Source organism: Typha latifolia, chromosome 13 (assembly GCF_019914945.1).
Source record: "Typha latifolia isolate L0001 chromosome 13, TyphaL0001v2, whole genome shotgun sequence".
NCBI lineage: Eukaryota > Viridiplantae > Streptophyta > Magnoliopsida > Poales > Typhaceae > Typha > Typha latifolia.
In genome coordinates this window covers 7149374-7159965 of record NC_133098.1, presented here as the reverse complement: position 1 = coordinate 7159965, position 10592 = coordinate 7149374, and the positions used below count along the sequence as shown (strand labels likewise).

Sequence of the window (10592 nt, the reverse complement as noted above, 5' to 3'; positions counted from 1 at the left end):
CTCCTCTGCTTTATTTCACTATTTTTCATTTTAATATCTTTATATATATATAATTATATAAATTAATTACACCTAGATGCTTAAAAAATTTTATGATATTTTGTGCCCCTTTTACTTTTCAATTTTGCCACTATACAACGTTAATAAATGATTATATTTTATCAACTTTTTTCTCTTTCTTTCCTATAAAATGAGGGTTAAATATAGTGTCTTACATTGACTATCGGACAGCCGCACGATGTTTTATTAAGAGACATTTTTTAAAATTTTACATAGTTAAATATTCAAAATGCCATGAAAAATAAACAAAAAGGAATGCCGTAGTTCATAGGGCGAGGTGTAACTATTTTAATTTTTATAAAAAAAATCTACCAAATTAGCCGCAGAACACGGGGAGTACTTCTTTGTCACCTAACATCACTATCGATCCTACCTTCTTTTTTTCTATCTGATTTTTTTTTAGTTTAAATTTTTTGTCTTCCATTCTTCTTCCCCATTCTCTTCTACTTCATCTCTTTTGTCCTACGACTGATTGCCATAGAAGAGAGAGAGAGAGAGAGAGAGAGAGAGAGAGAGAGAGAGAGAGAGAGAGAGAGAGAGAGAGAGAGAGAGAGAGAGAGAGGAGGAGTCTGGAATCCAACCTCTTCTTTTGCAATCACTTTAGAGCCAGGCGAAATGAAGGGGATCAACAGTGCAGACCTCATCCTCCTCCACCCTTCCCTCCAAAAATCCAACTCCAATGCAAGCTCTCCACCATCATCACCTCTCTCCATCCTTGGATCCCATCACCGCCTCTGGCTCATCGTCTTCCTCTCCTTCTTCACCTTCGCCTCTCTCCTCACTCTTCTCTCCACCACACATAGCCCCACCCTCCCCTCCTCATTCACCACCATTACCTTCCCCTCCTCGTCCTCCTCGTCCTCCTCCTCTTCCTCTTCCTCTTCTTCCCTTCCACCTCCCGTCTTCGACGCCCTCCTCCACTACGCCTCTTTCTCCAATTCCACCACACGCATGCCCGACGCCGACCTCCGCGCTATCGCCGCCGTCCTCCGCCGACGCGCTCCGTGCAACTTCCTGGTCTTCGGCCTAGGCGCCGAGAGCCCTCTCTGGCGCGCGCTCAACCACGGTGGCCGCACCGTCTTCATCGACGAGAACGAGTACTACACGGCCTATCTCGAGCTCCGCCACCCGGGTCTCGAGGCCTACGACGTCTCCTACACCACCAAGATCCGGGATCTCGACACCCTCCTCGCTGCCGCCCGCCGGAGCCGAGCCACCGAGTGCCGGCCGGTACAGAACCTCCTCTTCTCGGACTGCCGGCTCGCCATCAACGACCTGCCGAACCATCTGTACGACGTGGAGTGGGACGTGGTGCTGGTGGACGGGCCGAGGGGGACCGGGAAGGGTTCACCGGGAAGGATGGCGTCGATATTCTCGGCAGCGGTTATGGCGAGGTGGAAGGGGGAGGGGCCCACAGACGTGCTGGTCCACGACTACGAGCACGAGGTGCAGAGGGTGTGCAGCCAAGAGTTCCTCTGCCTCGAGAATCGAGTCATCGTGCCGGGGACGACGACTCTGGCACATTTCATTGTTCGCCGGGACGGCGCAGCCAGAAGAGACGAGTTCTGCGCCACTGCCACTGCCACAAATGGCACCAACGCCAACGCCGACGCCGTCGCCGGCGCCAATGCCACCGCCTCGGCTTAGAAAACTCGCACGTTTAAGAATAATAATGATGTATAGTGGCTTCTCATCTTTGTGATGAAAAGAACTAAAAGAAAGGACTAGTGTTGGTTTTCCTATTTCTATGTTTTTGTCCTTCTTACCTCTTTTTTTCTTTGTAAGTTGGTGCAGTATGATACAATGATGATGGGCCCCACATGCCAATCTTTTTTTACGCTTTTTATTGGTTAAATATATTTTAACTTTGAATTTTTATGTTTCATTTCATAAAGTTTAAATAATTTTGGATATAAATACATAGTCGTAAAATATATTTAATTGTAAATTTTAAATTTTTAACTAAATAATAGAGATAATAACATTATCAAAATATGATATATATTGTTGATATATTATTTAATAATTTAGGTTTTGGATTGAGTGATTATTTGACATGATATCAAAACTACCTCTTTGGAAGGTTAAAACCTCAATGGTGTATTTTTATTTGCAAACCTTTTCACAGTGGCTTAGTAGTAAAATTTTTCTAGTAGATTGATGGGTTCTATAGTACCAAATTGATAGGCTTTGATACTAATGATACGGCTACCGAATGATTCCTTCAAGATTTGGATTTATTATAGGAAGTAGTCCGCGCAACCGAGGGAACATGTTCACCAAATATTCTCTCATAGTTATAAAATTACGAAATCAAGTGAAATCGATCTGTAACTCCTTGATCTATATTTTTCGTATTTACGGCTCTTGTAGATTAGAACTGCAACTAGGAATAAAATATGATATACTGCGGATGATGGTGGTAGTGACGAATGGAGTGGATGTTATGGTTATGGATGATAATGGAGATGAGGGTGGATGGGTGATGTTGTTTGAGTGATTAAGACGAAGGGGAAAAAGTAGTTGAGATTCCAAAGAAGAGGGAGGACTCGACAGACGAGGGAGATTAGAAGTTAGGAGACACCTTGCCAACAGTAGAGGTGATAGGTTGGTGAAGAGGGAGGAGGGAGATTAGGGTAGAGAGAATAGAGAAAGATAGAAGGTAAAAAATTAATAATCGAATAACATAATAAATTTAGCTGCCATCCACACCTTTATAGAGGCTAGCTAATAAGCTCTAATAACAATGTTAGCCCTAATCCTAGTAGAATCCTATCGATCGCGTTCGAATACGCTCGATCGTGTTCGAATACGCTCGATCGTGTTCGAACGCACAAAAGACGTTCTCTATATGTGCGAACGCGATGCAGGCGTTCGAACGCGCCCGACCACATTCGAACGTGCATTTCACATTTCTCGTATTTGCGAACCTGATGCAGGCGTTCGCAAAGGCTTTCGAACGCACCCCAACCGCGTTCGAACGCGACCTACAAAAAATTTATTTTAATAAAAATAAATAACTAATGCAATAAGAGACCCTAACTAAGTGTATCAACCCACCACGTTTCCCCCACCTTGTCCTCAAGGTGAAAAGTCAGGGAAACACTCCAAAATATCATTCTCCAACTCCCATGTCGCCTCATCGGATGGTTTGCCAAGTCACTCGTCTAGAATCTCCATCTCTAGTCGTCGTCGGTGCCTAGCAAGTACACGAACTGGCTCTATGATCTCTGCTCCTCCAATGGCTCTAGTAGAACTAATCCAACGACCTCATGATCTCCAATCCGCTCCCTCAATAATGAAATATGGAAGATAGGATGCACTCTCGACCCCTCCGGCAGCTCCAAACGATATGCAACCGGACCAATACGCTCTAACACTCGAAACAGACCAAAGTAGTGATGTGCTAACTTCTAGTTTCGCATCGGACGCAAGGTCATCTATCGATAGGTTGCACCCTCACAAACACCCAACTGCTAATGTCGAACTCCTGCTCCCTATGACTGCGATCATAAACTTGCTTCATGCGGTTTTGAGCAAGTTTAAGATGGGCAAGCAACCTCCTCAATATGGCGTCTCTATCCATCAAAGCTAAGTCTATCTCCGCCCGATTTACAGATGCCACTAGATCATAAGCGCGTAATGTCAGAGCCGTACATCCATACATCACCCCAAATAGAGTCATGCCAATGCTGCTATGGTAGGCGGTGTTGTAAGACTACTTCGTCCATAGTAAGAACTCCAACCATCGTCTCAACATCTTTCTAACAAATCACCTCAAGTACTGATCAATGCATTAATTGACCACATCGGTTTGGCCGTCCGTCTGGGGATGGTAAACCGAACTGAAGTTCAATCGAGTCCCCTATAATCTAAAAAATTCAATCCAAAAGTCGCTCATAAATACACGATCACAATCGGAGATAATCGTGTGTGCCACGCCATATAACTGAGCAACATCTCTAACAACAATTTCAGCCACCGACTTGGCTAAAAACGGATGTGATAATGCCGAAAAGTGCGCATACTTGCTCAATCTGTCAACCACCACAAAGATAACGGAATAACTACATACCAGCAAAAGACCCTCTATGAAATCCATAAAAATATCTTCGCAAACACGGTCCGGTATAGGTAAAGGCTAAAGTAATTCGGCCGGTTTTAATATGGTTGCCTTAGCCCTTTGATAGACTTTGCAAGCACGGATAAAACTCCTCACATCCTATCTCAATCCTAGCCATGTACAACTCTGAGATATCCTATAAGTCCTCAAGACACCCTCATGACCAGCCTTTGGAGTTTGGTGGAAGTGCTCCAATAATTTCTGCCACAATCCATCATAATACATTCGCGGTCCAGCAGCAAACTAACTCGATTCTCCAACTCTAAATAGCGCTGCGGATCATTCATCACCTGCTACAACAATCTCAAAACATATGGGTCAAATGTACATGCTTACCTCAGCTTATCAAGAAAGGGAAAGATAGGAGAAGAATAGGTTGCATGCTCAGCGATATCGGGTTGGCGCGATAGTGCATCCGCCGCTCTATTTTTGTTCCCTTCTTGTATTGTATTTCATAATCATATCCTAGCACTTTTGTGACCTATCTCTGCTGTGTCGGAGTGTGTATACGCTGTCCCATAAAGTATGAAAGGCTCATTTGATTAGTTCGGATAATGAATTGCCTACTAATCAAATAAAGCCTCTACTTTGTCACCGCATGCAGAATTGTCAACATCTCTCTCTCGTAAATCGATAATTGCTGAGATTTTTATGATAAAACTTTGCTAAGAAAGGCAACGGGGCATCCTCATTGCATTACGACAGCTCCTATGCCAACTCCCGACGCATCACATTCTACAATGAACTCTTTGGTGAAGTTCGGTAGCGCTAAAACGGGCGTCATCGTCATTGCTATTTTCAGTTTTTCAAAGGCTGTAGTGGCCTCCTCCGTCCATCTAAAAGAGTCGTTCTTCAACAAAGAAGTGAGAGGAGCAGCGATCTTGTCATACCCAGTGATGAAGCAGCGATAATATCTTGTCAGCCTCAAAAATTCTCGCAATCCTATAGTGGTGGTAGGAATAGGCCAAGCGGTCATGCATTCTACCTTTTGAGGATCCACCGCTACACCTTCCGCTGAGATAATGTGGCCTAAATACTCCACTAGTGATACTCCCCATAAGCACTTGGACTTCTTGATCTTTAATTGGTTTTGTTTCAACAAATTCAACACATCCTTCAAATGCTGCCAATGCTCCAATTCAGTCTTGCTATACACTAAAATGTTGTCAAAGAATACTAAAACATACTTTCGCAATAGAGGCCAAAATATATCATTCATGAGGTCTTGGAAAGTAGCTAGAGCATTGGTGAGACCAAAAGGCATCACTCGGAACTCGTAATGCCCGTCCGGAGTCTAAAATGTAGTCTTATGCACATCCGCCGGGTGAACTCTAATTTGACGATACCTGGCCCTTAAGTCAAGCTTGCTGAATATAGTCACCCCTGCAAGCTCGTCTAGCAGCTCCTCTATAACCGAAATGGAGTACCGATCCTTGACGGTAATAGAATTTAGTGCCCGATAGTCGACACAAAAATGCTATATCCCATCCTGTTTTTACACTAATAGAATAGGCGATGAGTATGAGCTATGACTTAGTTGAATGAGGCCTTGCTCCAACATGTCGGCTACCATCTTGGAGATAACTTCCTTTTGCACATGTGGATACCGATATGACCTCACATTCGCCGATGCAGCCCTGGGTACAATCTCTATGCGATGGTCCGCTTTTTTTCTTCGTGGCAACTCTTTGATTCCTCAAACAGTCCGGCAAATTTGTCTAATAAATTAGACAACTCGATGGTAGTGTCTAGACACATTTGAGGCTCATCTCCTACTAGTCCTAATTGAAGAAGATAGGCCAAATGACTTGCACATGGCAGCCCCACCATCGGTTGCATCGCAGGAATCGGTGGAGATCGAACGCCATCAAGCCGCACATCTTTGTTTCCTTGCTTAAATTTTATCCACATGCTCCAGAAATCAAATTGACGGGTCCCAAGCCTTGTAACCACTAAGTGCCAAGGATAATGGCGCTCCTTGCAGCGCCAACGGATACAAGTCCATAATGATGTCATGTCCTAGCACCCGTATACCGACCCAGCGACACAAGCGGAGTCCCCGCCTTAAGCTTCGTGTCGTCTCCAATAGTAATGTCAAACCTCGTGGTTAGTTCAGCATCCAAACCCAATCTCCTCACTAACCTCTCGTCTAGAAAGTTGTGTGTACTCTCGAAAATCATGAGGATGTGCACACAATGCTTTCTAACGAGTCCTTCTACCCGTAACGTCCTCGGCGCGGAAGTACCCGAATATGCATGCATCGATATTTCAGCTTAGATATTTTCCTTCGCGCCCTCCTCAATGGCCTCCTCATTGACCTCCTCTGAACACTCTCCATCATGAACAACCTCATCATCCTCCTCGAGACGGTCAATGAGCATCACACTCCTGATCGGTTTGGAACAGCGATGACCGAGGGTGAAACGTTCATCACATCAAAAGCATACCCTTCGCTCTTTGCTCCTCTACCTAGGTAGGTGTGAGAGTTCGAACGGGGGGGCTTATGCCTCCTATAATATCGAAAGAAGGTCTCAAAGGTTATCGTGGTCTAGTACTAGCAATCGCTGTCTTTGAACTTGCAGAATTTCCAGCGAGTGCTCTAGGTGCAAATCGCCCATCTCGGTTGCCCTAATTTGTTTTCGTTGCCATCTTGAGAGCCTTATACTTTTGCTCCATCCTCACTGCCTTCTCAAAAGCCTCCTCAAGAGTGGTAGGACAAAGAGCATGAACATCCGCTTGTATCTCATCCCGTAACCCTAAAATAAATGTGCTCATCAATGCCGATTTGGGCCAAGGTGGCTCACAATGACTATTAACTCTTTCAAATTCAGCTTGGTACTCCAATACAGTCATCCTCTGAACCATCTTGCTTAATGTGGCAGCAAAATCTTCATATATCGCTGTCCTAAATCTGCATATAATCCTCTTACAAAAGTCATCCCAACCGGTAAATCCTCTACCACAAATAACCGATCTATACTAATGCAATGCCGTTCCTTGGAGGTGAAAGCTTGCCATCTGGACCTTTGCATCCTCCGCTGTCCCTTGACAATCAAAGTATTGTTCAACTTGAAACACTCAATCCGTTGGATCACCACCTTAGAATTTTGGAAAGTCCAAGCGTGCGGTTCTCCCCCGAATAGCATCGTCGGGTTCGCGAAAGATCTTTGGTTCATGTTTGAACCTTTGTGCATGTTAATATCCTTCTCTAAATCCTCGAGCACGTCCATCACCATCTCCGAAGTGATCAACCTCATCCTCAAAGTGCCAATCCTCCTCATCGACAAAGCGCACTAGTGCCGCTCACCTCTTGGGTTCCACCACCGCTGGTCTTGGGTTTTATAACGGAGGTGGGGGATGATGTGTAGGCATAGGTAAAAGAGGATCATTGACACTAACATGTCGCACCTGGACCTATGGTGTATCGATTCGGTGTGGTCCCACCGCTAGTCCTTCTTGAGGCACCGATCTTTGTCGAGGAGAAGATAAAACCGATCAGTTCATGACATACCTTTAAAGCATTATGATCGTTCTGCATTGCGTCAACTCTATGCAGCAATATTTGGAACATGCCCCTAAGTTCATCCGCCAAGCCCATATTCACACCCATGGATGTTGGTTGACTCGGTCTTGCTATGGTCGCTCCAAAAGAATCGGTCTCACGGTTTGGGTTATCGTGGGTTGAGTCTTTCCTTATCTGTGTGCTCTCTATTGGTCTCCTTATCGACGTCATCTTCCTTGTTTCAACCATTAATGGAGGTCTAAGATTCACCTGACTCTGATACCAAATTGACGAGTTCTACGGTACCAAATTGATAGGCTTTGATACCAATAATACGGCTACGGAATGATTCCTTTAAGATCTGAATTTATTACAGGAAATAGTCAATGCAATCGAGGGAAAATATTCACCAAATATTATCTCAAAGTTAGAAAATTATGAAACTAATTAAAATTAATCTGTAACTTCCTCATCTACGTTTTTTCGTATTTATGCACTTTGTAGATTCAAATTGTAACTAGGACTAAAATACGATATATTGTGGATGATGGTGGTGGTGACGGGTGGAGTGGATGTTAGGGTTATGGATGATGAAAAAAATGCCTAGACACACGTATGTATCTAAACCATAGGGAATGATATCACTCGTTTGCTTAAATAAAAATCAGATGAAATATTAAAAAATGAAAACAGAGATGAATGCCAAGATTTTAACATAGAAAAACCCAAACGAGAAAAAACCACGGATCCAAACTCGAATCAAAACCAATTACCAGAGTAGTAGCAGTTACAAGACTGACTCACAAAATAACCCGTCGATCCAAACAAATTTGTTCCTCTCAGTCTTGCTCACTAGAACCCATGATTCACCGCTTCTCGTGATTGATATCCAACCTCAGTAGCCCATGAGATTGATCTTTCATCTAGATAGCCCTTAAGACGAACGATTAAGTTTTCTAGAAGAGTAGGACATTGTTGGTTGAAAAAACAATGTAGCCTCAAGAGTTCACCTTAAAATTGCTTCACCAACCACCCTAGAGTTAGGGCATTACAATACTTATATAAGATCTTCAAGATAGAGCCAAATCTAAGTCTTATCCGAACTCACGAAAGTTCAAAAATTACAAACTTCGTAAGTGCGTATGAATGCAGCCCGGGTGTGTTCGAATGGCTTGACTTGATCTCAGGTGCATTCGAACGGGCCCAAGTGCGTTCGAACGGGGCGACTTGATTTTCACAGGTTGCGTTCGAACGGCCAAAGCTGTGTTCGAACGCGCGCAGAAACAACACTTATTGTCTATGCGAACGCCTGCGCTCGCGTTAGAACACAATTGTGAACGCGTATTACTGTCTGTGCGAATGCGTGCGCTCGCATTCGAACGCGCTTGTGAATGCAGTGTTACTATCTGTGTGAACGCGTGTGCTTGCATTCAAATGCGTTTGTGAATGCAATGTTACTCTCTGAGCGAACGCATGCGCCCGCGTTTGAATGCTCTTGTGAACGTTGCTCTCTATCTGTGTGAACGCCCTGTGAACGCGCTATGAGCGATGTGAACTCGTAAACTCTTCTCCATTAATCTTGCAATTCTTCAAAACAAATACTTTCTAGACTTGTGTAAATGCTCATATACATGTATAAAAATACTTAGAATATTTTGTTCACAATTGCCAATAATAAAAAACTAATAATCTCCCCTTTTGGCAATTTGTGACAAAACATCTAGTTTACAATAATTACAAAGAATTCTAAATGAGCATTCAACAAGTCTAAAAGTTTTAGCACTTCAATTCCTGCAAAAAAAAACTACCAATCCAATATCAAGTAAAAATAACATGAAGTGAAAGATCATACATTCATTAAACAATTCAAACACAAGTTATCATAGCAAACACAAGTTATCATAAAAATCACATATGATTTATCATGTATAGGAAATCATAAAAGTACATGTGTATGTGATGTGATGTGATATGATGTGATGGCTGAAACGGTATCTGGTCCGGGCTGGTATTTGACATACTCTTAACGTGTGGTAGAGTATGGTGATGGCTGATGATTGTACTCTTAGCGTATGACAGGGTACAACTATCATTGATATACCCTTAGCGTATGGCAGGGTATAATTATTTTCTTCTGAGATAACCTTAGCGTATGGCAGGGTATGATTTATCTACAGATATACCCTTAGCATATGGTAGGGTATGATTCTTCTATAGAGATACTCTTAGCGTATGACAGGGTATGCTCTGAGCTTGTGGCATGATGTGTATCGAGTTTGGGGCCGGGTACCGTAGTCCAACATGGTGAATAATATTCAGAGTTGAGACGGTTGATTGTGATAGTGAGAAATATGTGGATGGCATGCATCATGCATCATCATTGATGTGACCAGTTTTATTATTGTTATATATGATATGTCGTTATATTCGGTGATGTTATATGGTAATTTCATCATGTGATATATTTTTGGCTGAGGATATAATATGCTCATTCATGAGAATTAATTTCATTCATATATATGTCATTGAGGATATATATATACATGTTCATACATGGCATCATGCTACTTTCTGATTCATATTATCTAGTACATGATTTAGTCTCTGTTTGACATCACTGATTCGGGGTAAGGTCTATTCACTGAGCCTTTTACTCATGACTCTCTTTATTTCTTTTCTAACCCCCTTAGATATGTGGTATGTGATAGCGACTTGAGATATCTTGAGAAGATATTTTAGAGTGATGATGAAGTGAGCTATAGATGCGAGACGGTATAGATGATAGTTTATATAGGAATTAAGTTGTACTAGTATTTGATATTTGTACTCTGTTGTATTAGACGATGAATTGTATAATACAGGTCGAATGATAGTGTACTCTTATATTAGTCGTTTTAGTTGTATCTT

At 42.7% G+C, this 10592-nt stretch overlaps 1 protein-coding gene across 1 annotated transcript; it reads left to right on the top strand.

Annotated features, from left to right (window-relative positions):
* The first annotated feature begins 394 nt into the window (after positions 1 to 394).
* LOC140800263 (protein IRX15-LIKE-like) lies at positions 395 to 1897 on the top strand. Its single transcript, XM_073154945.1, has one exon. It carries the CDS (start codon positions 676 to 678, stop codon positions 1705 to 1707), a length of 1032 nt encoding a protein of 343 aa, XP_073011046.1. The 5' UTR covers positions 395 to 675; the 3' UTR covers positions 1708 to 1897.
* The last annotated feature ends 8695 nt before the right edge of the window (positions 1898 to 10592 follow it).

Coding starts and splice junctions, on each gene's coding strand:
- LOC140800263 (XM_073154945.1), top strand. CDS start 676: ATGAAGGGGATCAACAGTGCAGACCTCATCCTCCTCCACCCTTCCCTC.